The following is a 21,586-nucleotide window of genomic DNA, read 5'->3' as shown; positions in this document are numbered from 1 at the left end:
CTTAAATGTGTTTAGAAAACCCACTGATAAATAAACTCTATAGGTGTTAAGCAATTACGTGGCAGTAATCATTTGATATCAGTCTTGGCATTAATAACTTTCAGGATCACTGAGATTCAAGTTTACTAAATTGTAAATGGGTCAAAACACAACATACAAGCCCCCAAATACAGCTCTGTACTGTCTGTCACTTCAATCCTATTGTACGCTAAGCAGAAGAAGGCAGTGTGGGTTTCAAAGGGAAAACTAAATTGGCTGTCACGAATTTCCCATACACATTCAGCTGAGGATTTTAAATGTACAAAAAGGGATGGTTCTCTTTGATATTGAAACCCTAACATTTTTTTAAATTAGTAATTATGGCTGAGTAATATTCTATTGTATATATGTACCACATCTTCTTTATCCGTAAGTCAGAGAAAGACAAATACCATATGATATTGCTTATATGTGGAATCTAAAAAAATGGTACAAATGAACTTATTTACAAAACAGAAATAAGAGTCACAGACGTAGAAAACAAACTTATGGTTACCAAGGGGGAAGGCGGGGAGGGATAAATTGGGAGACTGGGATTGACATATACACACTACTATACGTAAAATAGATAACTAATAAGAACCTAGTGTACAGCACAAGGAAGTCTACTAAATACCCTGTAATGACCATTATGGGAAAATAATCTAAAAAAGAGTGGATATATATATGTGTATAACTGACTCACTTTGCTGTACAGCAGAAACTAACACCACATTTTAAATCAACTATACTCCAATAAAAATTAAAAAATAAAAATAAAAAAGCAAAAATATTAGTAATTAAATGAGGCGAAAGAGATTATTTACACTTATATGAATTTAGACAAATTTATAAACATATTGAAGAGACACATTTTTGATGAATTCCTTATGCTAACAGCCTACATTAAAGGCCAAAATAGTTATGATTTAGTAAACCATCACAAAATAACAAAAATTATACTTCTAATGAAAAAAATTTATACTTATCAATTTACAAAATTACTACTAATAAACTATAGTTCTCAAATGCATATCTTTATTTTTGCATAAATATATTTTAAAATAATAATATTACCATATGTAAAATGTTATAGTGTTTAAAATGCAGAATTTATGTGTTGATCCAAAAGTGCCACAGGAATTTGATAGATTGCTGAAAGGAAGGTGGGGGAGGCCTGGTTGGGAGGTGAAGGGATGTGATTTTCTCTTGTCTAGTTACTTAAAACATATAGTGACACAAACAATTTTAAGTAAAAAATGTTTCTTTTAAGGACATCCAAACACATGCAAATCTTCCTTACTAATATTACCGGGAAAATATTTTAAAGACCCTTCTTCTGCAGAACATTTTATAATTTATGTTTAGTTGATATATGAAGTTTAGAGCATTTCAGTGTCATATGTAAGTAACTTAGGATATTTCTAAACTTAGAAAAAAAAATCCTTTTTCCCTTTCTTGAAGCAAAAGAGTAGTAGATCTGTTTTATCAAAATGTACTCACATCATTAGACAAGAAATCCTGTATGTATAGACTCTGCCTAAGGAAAGGGCATAGATTACTATCACTTCATCTTGTCTTGTTTTCCTTAAGCCATTTTCATTGCTTTCCTAGAAATACATGGCTGTTCAGTTAAGTGAGACTGTACATTCTACTACATCTTTAGTGAGTTGACATATTTAGGTATTTTTATTTTTCTATTATTTAAAATTCTTACATAATGTTATGGAATAAGCTAACATCAACTGAGTTGTTTTGTCTGTTTTGTTTCTGGTAAGAATAGTCTCTTTTCCAAGTGCTTTATAGAAATTTACTTATGCATAATTCTCATAACAACCCAATAGGGAGGAACGATTATCGTTTCCACTTGAAAAAAGGGACGTTGAGCACAGGTAGCCTACAGTAGCTGTCTCCAGCTGCTCAGTTAGTGCCCAAGTCAGGCGGTCAAGTTCCACAGACTCCATGCTCTTAACCACGACCCCAAAGGTTACAGATAACGTCTTCATATGAAAAAAATTAAAAGCTAAGCTGTGATACGGCAGGATACATGAATATCCTAGATGCAACAATGCAGTCAATGTTTTTTTAAAAATTATATTGGAAAAAAAGAATTAACCTAATGATTTATTTATTTAAGTGGTAAGTATTGCACTTAATAGAGCTAAATTTACCCTTGGTTCACCATTTCATTGTTTCATCTGCTAATTTTGTTAAGCCCAATTTGACTAAAAAGTTTATATACTATTTTAATACTAAAGACAAATATTTTATATATTTTTGATGTATTAAGTGCCCATATATTGACAATAGTCAATTAAATAAGACAAAACAAAATAGCCTGAGAACAGATTAAGGAAGGTAAACATAACCTTCAGGCTGGTTCTCTGTATTAATTCTCCAAATGTGCACTGTGTTCTATGTATAGAGCTGGTATGCAGACGTCAGCAGCAATCACAGTTATAATGAGCATCTACCATATTATTAGACACTGTTCTTAGTACCTTATGAGGACTGTCTCATGCATTTTCAGAAAGACAGTGTATTAGTTATTAATCCTATTTTACAAATCATAAATGGGTGATGAAAATAAGTAACATAAATTACCCCCCAAGTCACAAGGGTGGTAGATGGGAGGACCTAGGATACAAACTCAGGCCATCTGACCCCAGAGCCTGCAGAGAAGGTTCACTGAAGAGTTTCTTATTTGGCATATCCTAGATTGCAAGGCAAAGTGGTAGGCCCTGTGATAAATCGAAACATGCATATATGTGCTCTTGGGATTCAAAGGTGGGAAAGATTAAAATCCAATGAGAGAATGGTATGGTTACATGAAAATGATAGTAAATTTAAGGGCAACCCACCCTATTTGAGTCTGTTAGTGTTTAATATTGGACAGGTCATTTAGGATTGCATGACAAAGAACGTGACAGGCAGCAAAATCTGGATTCAATTCACTTGTAAATTCAGAGATATAAATGATTTTTGAACGGGAAAGTACTGTGATAGCCATCAGAGCTGTATTTAGCGAGACATCTGCCAGTGGTATCTAAAAAGGAAGAGTATATATGGCTTATTGTGTTAGGTAATCTTACAAAATGAAGCATAAACAATAATTTATTGACTAAAACAAATTTTAATCATCAAAAACTGTATGCAGAATTTTTTCACCCTAAGATTGCAGACATCATTCCTTGGCACGGTTACCTAATTTGATATTTGCAAAAGTAGATAGCTGAATATGTATTCTCATCAGCCAACATCTCTCTTTGACTCAGGATTAATTTTATTGGGCATGTGAGGATTACACCTCAGAAAGCAGCTGAGGTAAATATATCAACAAAAATTTTATCAACATAAAAATGCAGGTTACTTCATAACCGTTTTTCATTTAGACGTTATCATATTAGCCTTTGAGACAAATTTAATTAAAACCTTCCCATCTGAAAACTTCTGAAATTTTCTACTGTGAAAGTATTTGTGTCAAACCTACATTTAATAATATTGTAAACTTATTCCTTCTACTCAGAGGGATTAGAACAACATAACAAGTGTTTTTTGGGTTTTTTTTTTTTTTTTATTATTTGGTCAAAACTATCCATGCTATTAAAATTCAATGGCATTGCTTGCCATCATTCAGCTTTATCTGGCTAAAATCCTTTAATTCCCCCACCCCTGCTGCTGGGAGCTCTAGGCTCATCACACTTAACCTCTGCCTAGGCTTCTCAGAAAAGAATTTGTTTCAGTCCATTCATGGTTTCAATAGTTGAGCAAGCCACACGCAACTGCACACTGGTCTTTTACCCTGAGCACACTAATCTGATTGTTTTTCCACTCTACAAACTCTGGGTCAACAATCAAGCTGCCGCCAGAAACTAATTAATTTGCAAACAGGCTTCTGTTTTCACAGAAGGAAAGCTTTTGAGAGCCATGTCAGAGAGGCCAGTCACACCATGGTTACACGCATTGTCATGGCATCCACTTCTCAGGGTAAATCTCTTGCTTGATGTCACTGCACACATGAACCCAGATTACTCAGTCAGCAGTAAATCCCTATTGAGGCCCACCAAGCTCTGAATGTAGTGACTCTAGAAGAGGAAATTGATATAGACAGGCTCTGTATTCATTAAGCTGATGCTGAGACGAGAGAAAAATAATGTTAAGAACCAAGAGGAAAAAGAGAGCTGGCTATAATTTAAAGAATTTTCCAAGATATTGTCTCACTTTTATATATTTTCATCAATTTTAATTTAAAAAGTAGAATTTTCTTTAGTAAATGTAATCATGCCCTTAAATATTATTTTCTACTCTCACCATTCAACTATAAATTCTGAAATAAGTGGTTCAAAATTTGTGATTAATGTGCCATACTTGAGGGTTGTACTTTTTAGCCCATCATTAAAAAATGTTAAAATAGCATATCCTAACTATTTTATTCAGCTACATTTTCTCAGAGGCCTGAAAAAAGAATCATGTTCCAAACATTGCCACTAATGAGTTAATTTTTATTCCGAAGTTTTATTCATTTTTTTCCCTCATAAGTGCAAAGTAATTTCAAACAAAACTGGTTAAAAGTGATTATGGTCCTTAGATAAAATATGACACAGAAAATAGGTCCTCAGAAAAGAAGAGCAAGTAAAGGTATACTTTGGGAACTTTTTCTTTATGAGAAAAAGAAGGCATATTTAGTGAGTGTATTAAATTTATCATCATTTAGAGAGCAGAATAATTTCATGGTATGTATTTTTGGAAAAAATTGTATTTCTGGCAGGTGGGCATTCTTTATCAGCATGAAAATTTTTCTTGGTAATAGAGTCATAAGGAAAAAACCATAACTAATAGGTTGTGTTTAGATATAGTTATGGATACTTATTTTAAACTATTACATATCCATGTTTCAGCATGATTTCACCAAAAATATCCAAAAATACTAACATTTTTATTTGTGACTCTATGCACTGATACTTCAGAACTGTTAACTAATTACTACAGAACGTAATTCATAGAATATGTAATTCAAAAGTTTACAAAGACTCTATCTTTGTTGCTTCTTTCATAGAGGATGTTTGTGGTTGCTCTTGTTGTTTCAACTGAATGGTCACTCAACATCTATAATACTCATCTGCTCATGTAACCATAGAGTAAGGCTTCCAGAGGGCTTTTTTTCCTCAAGGTCAGCAAAATATTACTAACTTAAGTCAGAGAAATAGTTCAAAATGGCATCATTAATAAGTCTGACATTATGTCAAACTAGATGATTAATTTTATTTATTAAAAAAATCCAGTTAGATACTCTGATACAGTTCATGCCTTTAAAGATGGTAGAATTAAAATAGTATATCAAAAGAGTTATACAAGTGATTTAAGATTAGGTATCTGGTACCATGCAGTATTAATTTGTGCTCTCAGAATTTATTTGCGGTTACATTTCTTGGTTCTATTTTCAAAAAAATATATCTTGTGGAGAAATTTGAATCTTTAGAGAACATGAAATATCCTAGTGCATGACCACAGAGGAAGCTATGCTGATTCCAATAAGGGCAAAGCCATCCTGGTATGAGTGTTACAAGTGAGAGGAAGTGGAATGATGACTCGCATACCATTTCAATTACAGGAAAAAAAGCAAGTGAGTTGGTCTATCCACAGGCACAATCCTTTTAGGAAATTCCACTAAAAGAAAACAGGTCTTCCTAAAATGAGGAGGAAGGTCTAACACTCTGGGCACTGTAATTAGGTCTGTTTGTGTGCACTGGGCCTTGGCTCTCTCTCAAGGATCCATGTGGTTTCATGTATTAAACCCAGCTCTGACTGCCCTTTCACCCTGACTCAAATATAATCACTCACAGAATGAGTCTGACAAAGCTTACTAAGCATGCTCCACCCAATGGAAGTGGGATAAAGGATACAGAAAAAACTCACATTTATTAAGTGCTTACTACATGCCAATCACTTGCTTAGTACTCTACATGCATTATCATGTAGTCGATTTTTTCACAACTCTAAGAGGTAGGTAGTATTATAAACCCATGAATAGGTACAAGGCCAAGGTAAAACAGTGTCCCACTCTAAAGACTGTAGTCTTTCCTTCTATCATAGAGCATTCCAATGTTAGTCCAAGACATAAATAAACAATGTTAGAAATAGTGTCCATCAAATAAATGTGGGTTAGCTATCCATCTGCTCTAATGAATGACTAATATGTACAAGAACTAGGTGATACTTACACAATAAATGATAAGAAATCACTACTATAACAGCAGGGTAAACTTGGTTTTTTACTATGAATATACAGAGAGAAATTTTACCTAATTTTTACACTGTTAGTAAACCAAAATTAGAATTGAAGTTTAAAGCTATATAATATCAAGAGAATTTATGAAGCAAAAAGAAAAAAACAGCGAATTTTGGCACATCAGGTCAAACTCATACCAGTACATTTTCTGGAATCAAAAGTTGTTCTAACATCTAGCAATCTTAAACTAGGGGCTAGTGTAAAGGATGATTTTTAAAAAGCAGTTATGGAAGAAATCAATAGATTCCATCTCTCATGTTCCTTCATCTAAAAGTTTGTTACTTAATTCCTAATGTTTCCTGGTAAAATGAAACTGAATTTAAGCCTTTACTGCTACTATTATAAAAATGTAAACTTTAGTGAGTAATTATGAAAATAGTGAAATTCCATAAAAGTTAAGACATTTCAAAATCCAATTCTACACACAGTTTTTTCATTTTTATTTAGCAAGAACACAAATTAAAAGTCATCTGAAATAGGCCAACTAATTCTTCCAAAATAATTGAATTGGTTTGAATTGATTTGATAAAAGTAAAGTAAGTCCTGTGCCAAAATTAATTTCAATAGCCCAGGAGACCTTTCGAAAAGTACCTTGCAAAGTAATTTATTACTTCTGGCAGCACAACTGATTGTGTAGTCTATGCTGATGCCTCAAAATTCACTTATTTTATACATGCGTGTGTAAACATTATGTTTCCAATTTTGTTCTTCAGTGGTGTTTAATTTCATGAGGCTTGTGAATCACACAGTCCCTTGGTTCTATCTCATATGTGTCTGCATCCTCCACCTTGCTGCAGTTCTGGTTTCTGCACCCTGTCAAATGTAACCTTTGTGCTAATTTGGCAAAATCAGTTCTCACGTTTAGTGCTGAGAGACTGATAACTGAATTCTCAAATGAACTACACATTTGCAGAGATGAAGTACAGAGCTGCGGACAATGACTGTTTTCCCACAGTGTAAATTATTCAGACTCAGCTGTCAACATGTGAGTGCGTTGCACAAAAGCAGCTTTAACTTGATGACTTTTTTCCTCCAAGGTCATGAAAATGAAATGGATACTATACTCTCCTTTATGTTATTCCATCTTCTAATGAGATTTTCTTTCTCATGGACAGTGAAAGCTTGTATGCCCTTTAGAGTTCTTAGTAGATCAAAGTCTCATTCTTGCTGAACAAAAAAACAAACTTTCCCCTTCTACATAAATATTTCCGTTTGAGAGTAGACCAGATAACCACAATGAAAGAGGTTTTTTCCTACTAATTTTGAGTCCATACAAAGCCTAGGTTTAATAATTAACAGTGGATATTCCAAAACTGTCCTCTGGGATTTTAGAGTTTGGGTCTTCAACGGCTTTACACAGAGAGCCTTACCGTGATCTCAGCTCAGCATTTTTCTTTTCCTTAGTGAGGCTTCTAATTTCTCAGATGGTCACCTGGGCACCATTCTACCTCCTCTACCCCCAGAGGTGGGTATTTGACTATATGTCCAGTCCCTTTTGATTACCACAGTGTTTGTACTCAATCATGAATTATTTTAGGCATCACCTGCATTTAAAGAACAGCAACTGGGAAGTAATGTCAAACTGGAGAAAATTGGGAGAGCAGGAAATGCAGCAAACTGAGAGAACAGACCCTTTTAAAGACAAAGGGCTAGTTAAGTGACAAATACCACAGGAGAGGTTATCTAAATGAAGACTGATAAAAAAAAAACATAGGAAGTCATTAGTGGAGGAGCAGTTTCATGGGATCAAAGTCAGGTTGAAAATGGCTAAATCTGGTGAAAATGCTGAGAAAACAAGTTCCTAACCAGGCTATGGACTTAGACATCTAGGGACCTCGTGGTACACCATGATTAAAGGGAGAGTATGGATAGAGTAGACAAACATGTTTGCAGGTCAGGGAAGAAATCAGTGGTGAAGAAGAGATAAAAACAGCAAAAACAGTAAATTGGGTAAATTTATGAAAAATAAATCAATGCCATTAAGAGCAAAGCAGTAGGGTCAAAGGTGGAAGTTAAGGGGCACATCATTTTCACTAATACATGAAAAATAACAGGACAATCAGAAATGTTGTTACAGGAGGAATGAAATGCTGATTGAGGTAATTTGAGGTATGTTTTAAATAGTCATTTTAGAATTGGGATATAGAAGAACGAAGACACACAGCTCATGGTCTCCTGAAATTTCAGCGAGGTTTTAGAGCATATTGTGATTGTTCTATAACAAACCAGTGAAAGACAGAGGTGAAATGAATTTTGGGTACCCCCCTAGAAGTTCAGGAGAAGCAAGTGTGGCAGAAGTTCAAAGAGTGAGACAATCAAGCATCTTACTGAGTACATAGATGGACTGTAAGCCATGAGCTTCATCCTTATTAATGAGGCATGTAAAACCAAAGGAGAGTTCATGAATGCAAGATTAGAGACTGGGAAGCTTTATTTTATAGGACTGAAGGCAGATATAAATGGAGATCATTATTTAATAATAAAAAATAACCATGAAAATATGGTGGGGACGATTATAAAAAAATCTTTGATGAATGCATAAATGAATAATCGAAAAAAAAACACCTCTACATGGAAGACTTATATAAGGATTATTTGGTTCAAAATCTGAATGAAAATAGTATTTATTTATTTTTGGCATATAAATTTTATAATTTTCTTCTACGGTAAATTTATTTATGTATTAAAAAGAAAAAGAGAATTAAAAAAGTATCTGCCTTGCAAACTATAATATATTGAGTGGATAAGCAACAAAGTCCTACTGCATAGCACAGGGAACTATGTTCAATATCCTGTGATAAACCATAATGGAAAAGAACATGAAAAAGAATATATATATATATATATATATATATATATATGTATAATTGAATCAGTTTGGTATACAGCAGAAATTAAAACAACATTGTAAATCAACTGTACTTTAATAAAATAAATTTTTAAAAAAAGTATCTGCTTCATCAAGTATGACACTAGTGACTAAAGGTCAGGAAACTGGGTTCTTGCCCCAGATCTACTATTGGGTTAGATGTAATCTTAGATAAAATATTAATGTTAATTTCCCAACCTATAAAACAGGAGAAAGAATTTTAGGAAGATTAAAGGAGAATCAAATGAAATGATACAAAGTCCTTTCAAAAACACTTTCAATGTAATGCTTTTAGCACAACAATTTTTTCAAACATTTAATAACTTATGCTCTCAAGGCCACATGAGAGGTGTGGAGGAAAAAAAAATACTACATCATGAGATTTGTTGTGGTGTCCCTGGAAGACAAGACTGGTAAGTCATCTTATCTTTTTCCATTGCCTCCCTTCCGTAGCTCCAGCCCAGATCTATTTCTTTCCATAGTTAACTACTGAGAAACTTTAGTTTTGGCACAAAGCAAATATTTTCTTAAATTTTTAATCTCTCTTTTCTCTTTTTGTCCCACTTTCTCACACACACAGCCATGAAGTCACCACCATGAGTTTATCTGCACACTAAATCTCAACTCATGCTGTTTGCACCGTATAAGGAAAGCTCTCCACTGACTTACTATAGATGCCCGTGTTTTGTGCCTGCATTCTGGCACGCACCACCTACCATTGAGCCACCTGGAATCGTGCTGCTCTGTCCTGATTGGGTGGTGGTGGCCAAGAGTTCGGAAGATAGCAAAGTCTCGCCCCATAAAATCAGCTGCCGTTCCAGAGTATAATTCTCCATCTGTGTTGTGACAAAATAGAACCACATACACATACTTTAATTCAATTGAGGCAAGAGAAACAAAACACACAAAATACAGGTTTCATGTTAAGACCACACTAATGCTCTCTGCATCATTATGCAAAGCTACTTATGTTTATCCTGTGTCTTTGTTGAAGGGAGTATCTCACTACTCATTTAGCACTAACTTTGAAAAACTGAGTAAAGTATGATTCAGTGCACATTACTAAAACATGAACTTCTATATTTTCTATTATGACCAAAGACAAAGTACAAAACACAAATTATATGCGTCACATTGTCTGCTTTTATACGTTTCAAACTACTATGGTTCTAATATCTTTATTTTTTAGGGTAAAGTCTCATTGCAAAATCTTGCTTATAGTTTTGATTTTAATGGAAATTAAATTTCTAATACACTTCCTTTATAGTGGGATCTAAATTAATGAGATTTTGCTATAATTTAGAGAAGACTAATATTTTCCTTGCCAAAAATTTTTCTTGCCTTTCATTTTTTAGTATATCAAGTGGGAAAAATGTTCTAACTTGGTATGAGCTATCATACAATCCAAAAACAAGTCCACCACATAGTTTCAGATATAACAGAAATGTGTTTGAAGAAGGGGGTATTTTGATAAACACAGGCCATAATCACTACAGCTCAAGATTCTGTTGTGCTTTGACTCATTTCTACTTAAGTTGAATTAACTCTAGGTCAGAGTTTAATAATGGGAGAATCATAATCAGAAGGTTGGAATAGAAAGGAAAAAGAAATAAGGAGAAAGAGAAGTTAATATTTACTGAATACCAGTTGCGCTTGCAGGCTAGTCAGGTTCCGGCTTGACACTTTCAAATTATCTCATTTAGTTCTGTCAACAACCCCATGACGTAAATGTTATCCCTATTTTATAGCTCAAGAAACCCAAGGTTGCTCGGCTAATGACTAGGCAAGTCAAGGTGAAAGTTCAAACCCAGGCCTGTTTAACCCAAGCCTCTTATACTAAATATATACCATACCACCGTTCAATAAACTGAACTTTGTAAAAATGACATTTTCTTTCCTTTAAACAAAAAGTGCCTCATATTATTCCATCCAGAAAATGCATTATTGCCTGCTTGCTTACAGTGAATTATCAGCGAAACAACAATAAATGTAACATTTTCTCCAAATAATCTACCATAATGACAGTAAAACCTATTATCTTGTTGATTATTTGGATACGCTAATGTTTCTGAATTCATTGACTCAAAAAATACTCAGAAAACAAAGTAGGCATACATAAATTATAACTTAAAACATTTGTATACCACTATAATTTCCAAAGGACTTTCTTGTATATCAATCAGAAACTTTCTGTGCATCTTCAGTTATCAATACCTTTGGGAAAGTCTAATTAGTCTGATCCTTTATGTGTTATCTTTGTTCACACCCACAACTCTCACTCGCAAATAAAGGGCTTTGAAACAAAAATAGACCTTTTCAGTGGTCCAAACTAAATTAATTCCTCTGGCAGAACCTCTGGTTCTCTCATGTGTTTGAAGGTACCAGGCTTTGGAAAACTTCCAAAGCAGTGCAGAATAGCTACATAGACAGAACCACTGAGAAACGCCAAGTTGTAACTTTAAATATTAATAGAAAGACACCTTATCTTAGAGACTGAGTTTTTAAAAATTGATCACTTATTTTGAATTGTTGTGAATCAAGACAAATAAAAGTGATGGTTTGACAATGTATTAAGTACAAATTACTAGCTAAATGGATGGTACTCATATGACACCATAAATTGCCATATTATGGTATCTTTGGGATTCAAAAGCATCTTGTCTTCTCTTTACTTAATTAAATATCAACTTGCTCAAATCTGAGTTGCTCTCACCATAATATGCTACAATAATGTTCTATATGCCCACAAGGTAAAGAAATAACCCTTTTCGAAAGGCACAAAAACACTATGAACAAGCTATCTAAAAGTTTCAAAGGTATTTTGAAACATTTTAATGCATATGGTCTACTTAATTTTAACCTGTATTCAATCACTGTAACATTTTTATTAAGGTTGAAACCTTATCTTTTTACAAATAACTGATTGACAGAAGTGATGAATTTTTAAACTTCAGGTGAATGAGAGAATGTTAGTTAAAAGTGTGTTGTGAAAGCAGCCTAAAACGTTCATGTCAATTTCAAATACTTTCATGTTGGAACACCTGTCTGTCATAGGGTGACCTGTACCCTCTTTACCTTGAAAAATCAAAAGTATTAAATTACTAGTTGAACCTCATTGCCCCCTCAACCACGTTAGGTGATGAAAATCATGAAAGGCTAGAACAGAACAACCGAAAGGTGAAAACTGAGCAATTTCATATCAGACTGTAGCCAGACCATGCCTAACAGTAAGTATAATCAGAAATGGAAGAGTAAAGAATATCATCAGTTAATTGCTTTTTTCATTTAGCTTTTTCAGTGTGAGTAAAATTCATAATTACGGTTGCTATTATAGTAAATTCTATTCCAGATAGAGTTGAAATAACGAAAACTGTAACCAAATAAACATTATTTGGATATTGATAGGTATTTGTTTCTCATATTCATTTGTTTAGCTGTTTTACAACTTATGACTCTTTTTTGATTCATTCCCACATGAGGAAGGCAAATAACAATATAAATGAAGGCAAAGGCAGAAACACTGATTTTCTGTCACTCAGAGAATGTAGAAGAGTTAGAAGAGTTCACAGTAGAAGAGCTAGTGACTGAATTTATTACGAAAGACAGAATTTATAAAGAGTTGACTTAGAAACCGAAGGAAGGTTGTAGTTAAGGCACCAGTTGCCTCCAGTCATAGGAAATTACCTCCTACTCAAATATTATTTTTAGCAAGAGTCAACATGATATCTATGAGCTGGAGGGCACTAGATGATTAGGTGGGCATGAGGGCACATTCTCATGTTGTCAATGCTCAATACCACTAACTGTTCCTTTACACCAGGCCTTAGATCAGATTTTCTGCTCAGGTATCTATAGGGTTCTTATCCAGGATGACTCCTCCAGAAATTGTATGACATATTTTTTATTTGGCCCAGCTGTATAGGTGGTAGAATATCCTACTCTTGCATTCTCTTTAAGCAGATATAAAATATAAACTCAGACTATATTTCATTTAATGTAATTGTGTATTCTACCCTGTATTAAAGACTTATTACATTCTTTGGCTATCTGAAATGACCTGACAATTTCTGAGTTTAGGGCTTCCCTGGTGGCACAATGGTTAAGAATCCTCCTGCCAATGAAGGGGACACAGGTTCAAGCCCTGGTCTGGGAAGATCCCACATGCCACGGAGCAACTAAACCCGTGCACCACAAATACTGAGCCTGCACTCTAGAGCCTGTGAGCCACAACTATTGAGCCCATGTGCCACAACTACTGAAGCCCGCACGCCTAGAGCCCATGCTCCGCAACAGGAGAAGCCACTGCAATGAGAAGCCCGCGCACCGCCACGAAGAGCAGCCCCCACTCGCTGTGACTAGGGAAAGCCCGTGTGCAGCAACGAAGACCCAACACAGCCAGAAATAAATAAAATTAATTTATTAAAAAAAATATATATATATCTGCGTTTAAGCAATTTACATATCTTAGTTGGCTTATATTTGGAGAACAAATATATTTTTAAATTTTTTAAAAAAAGCCCACTTGCCAAACTTCTTTTGTATGTTCGAGGTCCTTTATGAAGTTATCAAATTATGCTTGTTAATTTTCCAATTTTATGACCCTAAGTATAGGTAAATGTTAGCTTACAATGATTCAAATTGCATTATGGCTAAGATACATACTTTTGGGTTTTCCCATATATACTAAGTTACTAGTGAAAGAAAATGTATCTGTCCAATTTTATTAAATTGATGGTAGAATAATATACTCAAGGAATTGTTATACACATCAAAAAGTGGTTGTGGATACTCTTGTCCAACAAAGTTGTTAAGTCTTTCTACAAAAGTACAATATAGGCAGTTTGATGTCTCAAAAATAATACATCAGGGCTTCCCTGGTGGCGCAGTGGTTGAGAGTCCACCTGCCGATGCAGGGGACGCGGGTTCGTGCCCCGGTCCGGGAAGATCCCACATGCTGCGGAGCGGCTGGGCCCGTGAGCCATGGCCGCTGGGCCTGCGCGTCCGGAGCCTGTGCCCCGCGGCGGGAGAGGCCACAGCATTGAGAGGCCCGCGTAAGGCAAAAAAAAAAAAAAAAAAAAAAAAAAAAAATAATACATCAGACTGAGATAAATTAGTGCTGACAGATGTAACTAACAAGCTAGAAATTGTCAAATATGAAAGTTGCTCTTTCATATTTGAGTACAGTGCCATTCTTTCTGAACTGTAAGCTTTCTTAACTGTCTCTAAGGAAAGCATTCTTTACTGAGATGAACAAAAAGTTTAGTGAACTGCATTTCCACCATGGCAGCGTTACCTGAGAAGCATGTGTTAAAAACACAAGTTCATATGTACTCTGTACTTTCTGTTCACAGCTCAAAATGAAGTAAAAATGTGGCTTAGATCAGTTAACGTATTGGATTACAATTCCTAAAAAGGGTGTGGTGAGAAGAAACAGAAGGTGGAAAAAAAAAATTTCCTGATGAAATCACAGCATTACTAACACAGGTGTAAAGTGTATCATGGATGTGAGTAAAAATCAAACAAACCTAAAGACCAAGCCATTATGTTGTTAACACCTTAAGCAAATTCCACTCACAGCGTAGCAGAGTAATTAGAAACAGAGGGAAAAAAATATGTCTCTCAAACACACACACACACACCCCCGACATGGCATGGATGAAAGCTACTTCTTGAGAGTGGAAGGGTATGGGAATACTTTTACATTTTCACATTTGTTAAGCAACCTTTTCTGTAACAATAAATATACTGGCTTTGTTAATACTGTACTTTTAAAACTAACATTTTTTAAGTAGTTGTAAATGATACAAAATTAAAAATGTAAAATTTATACATTACCAAATTTCTCTCCTAGCCTCCCTACAGAAAACCACTATTACCTGTTCCTCTTTTTTCAGTTTCTGCTTCCAAATATACGCCAGAAATATGTACGTACCCAAATGTAGTATGCTATTACGTTGTCTTATTTAATTCTCACAACAAACTAGTGGAATTTGCATAGCCATGCCATTTTACATACACAGAAACTGAGGCTCAGAGTGGTTCAAATAATTTCTCAATTATAGTTAATTAATTTGGGGAGTACCTTTAATACCAAGTGAGAGCATATTCTAATGTCAAATTATGTTCTTTCCTGACGCGTGGCAGAATTATAGCATAGTTATAAAGAAGCAGGTAACCTCAATAAAGGAAGTCACAGCTTTTGAATTAAAATGGTGCTACAAATATTTTGAGGGATTTTACCAGGTCTAGTATGGCCTGCTCATTTTTCTGTATCTTGCTATTCAACTGATCCAGAAATTAACTTAAGTTGGCTTTAATAATCTCCTCTGTCAATAAGCACTAAATATCTCTGAAAATTATTCAATTACTTTACAGTACTGGCTAGGTGAGATCTGGGCTTTCATTTAAAAGCTGTTTCTCTGAAATGCCTACCGTTCTTTTCTAGCCATACATCCTCTCCTTGACTCATGCAACTTCCCTCATTCTCTTTTCCTTTTCACAAACCTATACAACTGTTTCAAGGAAGTTCTAATATAAAACCAAAACTGCAGCGTTTCATATTCTTTGTGGACATTGTGTGGCTGCACGCCATATGAACTATGTAATACTTAGTTGTCATCATACTTTCTCAGTGGAATATTAAAATAAATAAACAAGCCCCTACTGAGAAACATACCACAAAATAAAGCTGCTCTAGGCACACTTTTACATACTGCTTTTTTGAGGAATATCTATCTTTTTTTGTTCAGTATGCAATTTAAATAAGTATAGCCTGCAGGTTCAAACAAGATAGGACTCCTCCCCTTTGTTTAAGACAGTTTTCAAATTTCTGTGTGTGCACTTAAGGAAGTCATCCACACGTAATCACTAGGCCATCTGCGAATAGGAAAATTATAAGTGTGTTACATTTGCTGCATTCCTTCAGGTCTTAAACTTTTGTTAAAGTGCTCCATAAATGGATCAAATGGACTGAAATTGTCTACATTTCCAAAGCAATAGAGGAGGTAATTCATGCTGTAATGGTTTTATTCTTAATAGTAAAAGGATCAGTGAAACAGCGATAAACACTAGAGAATACTGGAAAAAATATATTTTCAAGTTAATGCTGTAGTCAGTATGACTAGAGTCTTAGTTTGTTGAATAGAAAAAAGACTATTTTTTAAAATAAAAAGGCTAAACTTTATGAAATATTATATGTCAAATAATAGCCTAAATTTACCTTTTAAAAATCTAGATGTATTATTCAAAATTTTATTAGAAAGTTTATACCTGAAAAGTTTCACTTATTATTCTTTTGTGTTATCAAATAATTACTTTCTATATTTTATAAAAAAGAAAACAAAAGGAAAAAGAAAAGGAAACAAAAAGTTACATAATTTCTACATGATTATATAAAAACATATATTCAGGAGTAAGGTAATGACCCAGAATCTTCTGTACTTTAGGTTGTTGGCATACTCAAAAGTTAAAACAAGAAAACAAAAAAAGAAAAAGAAAAATTGTTTAATGATTTATCACTTTTTGTGTATTATTTAATCCCAGTCCAGAAGTGGTTAAAAGAATGTGGAAAGAATTCTCTATTTTTCAATACAAACTACAGTTTTCTCCTTCTGCCTACTTCTATCTTCCTCTTTCTATCCTTTTGAACTATGGCTAAGCATTCACCACGTATATCTGCAATGCTGAAGTAAAAGAAGAAAGAAGAAAACTAGAACTAGGAAGATGGCTAAAGAAAAGGGCACAGGAAATACATAAAATGTTTTGTTAGATTAAAAAAAGAAGAAGAAGCCCTAAAGTCAGAAAAGATGAATACAGAAGGACTTTGTCAACTCAAGGGGTCTCTGTCAATTGTACTACCATTTAGTTGCATTGTGCTGATTAAGCTGACCAAATGCTGAGAGTGTGACAAATCTTGGGACTACAATTAACAACTTGGAGTGAATCCCATTCTTTCCTTCTGACCTGTCAGAATTCCCCCTTGAAACGCCTCTTCCCCAAAAATGAAAATCAAAACCATATTTTTACAAAACAAAAATTGTAAAGGTCTAGGGGGATGTATAGTGATTGAGCAGCCAATTTTAAAGACACTATTAAACCATTCTGATTAAAAAGAATCATAGACTAGATAGTACAATAATCAAATCAGCATTTAGTGTTTCTTCTTCATTTTCAAAATATTTGAAAATATCTCAACTGACATACTCCTAAAATATTTTATGATTAATAATGAAAAATCTTGGTATATAACAAGGAACATGCAATCTGGCTATTATCTACAGAAAATTCACTGTTTAGCTGACTGTTGACTGAGTACCTATTAAAAGAGATGCCGTCAGCAGTTTAGGGTCATATGGGCTCTTCCCACGGCCATTTTCAAAATGTGAGTCTTCCAGCTTAAAAATGTTGTCCTGTAGAAAAGAAAAAGAAGAATTCAATTTATTTATAATAGAAAGTATTTTTAACATGCCAGTTAATCAGAGAGAGGTTGCGTATTCTTCTGCACTATCAAGGTGTATTATTATTTGTGTAAACTTTAGAGATGACAGAATAACTTAAGGGGGATAAAACCTAGCTATTACTAGACAAATATCTATGTAGCTCGGTGAGTTTTAGTAGCATTTAGCATGTTGCAAGTGACAGTGCATAAGTGAACTCTAAAGGACAAGCGCGCTGCGATGAGTGTTCATTTTATCACCTAGCTATGCTAAGAGCCTCCTTAATGGCTCTTGAAAGAATGTTAAATTTAAACAAGTAACTCCTTTACTTCCTTCACGTAGAGAAAAAATAACAACTCACTATATTAGATGTCTGCAAGAATATACGTTATCTCACTTCTCTGTATGTACTTTCCAGAAGGAAATAATCATAGCAGTCACGTCCTCCACTCTGTCATTCCTACGACGTTGATGCTTACAAGCTCCTCAAGCATTTTAAAGTTACTCACACCTTGGAAGGTGGAAGGTACCTGAAACTATCCTTATCAATTTCTCTAAGTGGGAAATATCAAACTATTAGGATGGGTGTGCCTGGAGATAGTGTCCTTAGGACAACAAGCACAGAGGTGACACATTTTTATCACAGGGAAGTCTGCTCAGTTGAGGCTCAAGCACCCAGAAACTTAAGTGAACATTTGACTATGGTAGAAAGTATGCCAGAAAGCACTGCAACAAAATCCTTAATAAGGAGATAACTAACTCATGCCTAAGACACTGTCCTCAGAATGTGAGGCTTCTATATGACAGTGGAGTAAACTGGGGTATTTCTGAGCATTCTTTTCAGAACCAAGTGCTCTGGAAATTAATTAGGTCAGAATATGTATGCATTTTCCAGTAGCACATTAGCTTGTCCACAGACTGAAATAAAATACCTTTTTTGGCAATTTCTCTACTATTCACATAAAAGCATTTTCTATATTCTTAGGATAGTAAATGGTGTTCATTTTATGGCCAATATGCATCACTTTATTTAACATTTAATATCTCTGATGGAGCTAATGGCAGAGTTTCAATTATGACTCTTAAAATTCATTTGAGTTAGGGAAGAAGAGTGAAAAAGGAAGCAAACCAAAAATGTTCTCCATCTTTACTACTGTAAGAATTACCAAGTCTCCTGTTGGCTTGCAGTGATTCTGTACTTGGTAAATAGCTATCCCCTAGCAATGATGGTTCTTTAGCTGAATTCTAAAATTTACACTGTGAAAAATTTACGGGGTTTCTCAGAATTGTGCTAAGTTGTAGTAGGAAAGGCAGTGAGTCAGGAGTCAGGCCCACTTGGGCCAATGATTAGCTCTGGTTCTTTGGTGGCCAATTAATATCTCTGAGCCTTCGGTTTCTAAAAGTTAATGTTGATAAGGATATTTAATCTCAAATGTTTATTGTGAGGATTAAAGAATTGAAATAAAGTATTTTTAAAGCAGCAAAATAAAAAACAGACAGTATTTTTACTCTATTAATACTGCTCATATTACTGCTACAAGAATATGAAAATTTAACACAAGTTGTTACCATTGTTGTAAACTTTCCTACCAGAACTTGAAAGAAATATTACTTAAAAACAGTTAGATAAGTCACCAAATTATAAACTTATTTACAAATACACATTTGTCATAGACACTTGAATATTAAAATTATAATATGAAATTTATTGCCATATACTAAGAAGAAGCATAGAAGAAATCTTAAGAAATATTTAGATAAGAATTAGGAAACAATCCAAAATAAATATGCTCAGTAGATGATATACACTCTACTGCCACAATGATAGAAAGTATTAAAATCTGTCTATGTGATTAGTCCTCACAGGTTAGAGGAAGCATCAAGGAGAGGTGGTGGTGTGGCTGAAAATATTGTTATGAATATTAGTATAAATTTCTTGTCCTCATAAGACATTTTACAATACTGACAAAGATAGAGGAGCTATCTGTCAAAGTGAGAGACACATGATGTCTGGGATCATGTATCCACGTTAGTAAGACAATGCCAAGGTATATGAAAAGGACTTGAAACCTCGTGTTTAACATTTGATTTACAAGGTAAAGGATTAAACTTCATAGGAAGAGAGGTTAAGCATGTCAGTTACAGTTTAAGAGAAGATGAAAAACTATCCTTTGTCATGGTGTCAGGTAATGTGTTCAAAGCTGGCCTTTTTCCTTTCCGTCTTTTTTCCTTTAAACAGAACTCTTGCCCACATTTCTGGGTTTCTACAGTGTAATTATTCTATATTCTTATAGGATTCTACTGAAGGGTAAAAGATTGAATTTCCTTTCCAGCCTAGTGATATGGGGCCTGGAATAAATATAATTTGCTTTCACAATAGGGAACTAAAAGATATTTCTTACATAGAAATGTTTGTAGTGTAAAATTCATACCTGTTACACATAGTAATAGAGTCTAAAGCTGTTGAAATCAGACAGAAATGGATATTATCCCTGGCTGTGCCTTTTATTATCTGGGCCTCAGGCAATCCCTAAACCCTTCTGAAGCTCAGTCATCTATAAAAGGAGGATAGGAAAATCTCATAGGGTTGATTGGGAATATTTACTGCAATAATGTATATAAAACAATACTTAGTATGCCCTCAAAAATATTAATTTATTTTTTCATTGTTTATAGTTACCAAAATAAGATCATTCTTTCCTATACTGATTAATATCTCTCAAGCTACAGTGGAAATGCCTGCCTATATATTCATCAGTAGAAATTAAGACATATGTTTAGAAATATGTAAATACTTTGAACTCCCAAAATGCACTGAAAATTGTTCATTTCTATAGCTAGACCACAGTCCAGTTCAAAAGCTTTTCTGACCAAAAAAACCCCATTAAATATAATATGTATAGGAAGCAACCTAAGCGTCCATCAACAGATGAATGGATAAAGAAAATGCGGCACATGTATACAATGGAATATTACTCAGCCATAAAAAGAAACAAAACTGAGTTATTTGTAGTGAGGTGGATGGACCTAAAGACTGTCATACAGAGTGAAGTAAGTCAGAAAGAGAAAAACAAATACCATATGCTAACACATATATATGAAATAAAAAATAAAATGGTTCTGAAGCACCTAGGGGCAGGACAGGAATAAAGACACAGCCGTAGAGAATGGACTTGAGGACATGGGGAGGGGGAAGGGTAAGCTGGGAGGAAGCGAGAGAGTGGCATGGACATATATACACTACCAAATGGAAAACAGATAGCTAGTGGGAAGCAGCCGCATAGCACAGGGACATCAGCTCTGTGCTTTGTGTCCACCTAAAGGGGTGAGATAGGGAAGCTGGGAGGGAGATGCAAGAGGGAGGAGATATGGGGATATATGTATACGTATAGCTGATTCACTTTGTTATACAACAGAAACTAACACACCATTGTAAAGCAATTATACTCCAATAAAGATGTTAAATATATATATATATATAATATGTATAAAAATTCTCAATTAAAAAGGGCTACCATTTAATACGTCTGATGAACTTAATGTGATTGAGAGACACCAATATTGCTGTTTCTGTTATCTAGTGCACGAGACCTATTAGATGTGTAAAAACACTGACCCCTTGGAAAAGAAGTCTGTGTTAATGTAATTGTACATTCTCTGTTGTCATACGTAGCGTATCACGTAGACAACTGTCTGGCTGTACTTTGAAGACTTTTTGAAATCTGATTGCTACTCAATGATTTTCTGTTTTAAAGAGTGTTAAACAGATCACATATGCAAGTAATAAGGCCAAAAATCTTAAGACCAATGTATACAATTAAACCACATAGCTTATATTCTTACTTGGGCTGAAATACTTTTCATTTTTAGTAATACATGAACAGAAATCTAGCTGCATGGATTCTAATTGCTTTAGCAGATACTGTGAGCATATCATATAAGTTATTGTGCCATATTTTATTACATGATTGCATC

The 21,586-nt window shown here is 34.3% G+C and overlaps 1 protein-coding gene across 2 annotated transcripts in view; it reads right to left on the bottom strand.

Moving 5' to 3' along the window:
- Positions 1–21,586, bottom strand: part of SEMA3A (semaphorin 3A) — a 228,951-nt gene that overhangs the window by 88,098 nt on the left and 119,267 nt on the right. For both annotated transcript variants that reach the window (XM_032642551.1, XM_032642552.1), the window contains 2 exons: positions 17,491–17,584; positions 9,893–10,012 (listed from right to left, as the gene is read on the bottom strand). In XM_032642551.1, the coding sequence (XP_032498442.1) occupies positions 9,893–10,012; positions 17,491–17,584 (214 nt within the window). The remainder of the gene's footprint in view (positions 1–9,892; positions 10,013–17,490; positions 17,585–21,586) is intronic.

The sequence above is a fragment of the Phocoena sinus genome, chromosome 9 (assembly GCF_008692025.1).
Source record: "Phocoena sinus isolate mPhoSin1 chromosome 9, mPhoSin1.pri, whole genome shotgun sequence".
Lineage (NCBI taxonomy): Eukaryota > Metazoa > Chordata > Mammalia > Artiodactyla > Phocoenidae > Phocoena > Phocoena sinus.
The sequence above is the reverse complement of the archived record's forward strand: the minus strand, read 5'-3'. Positions and strand labels throughout refer to the sequence as shown.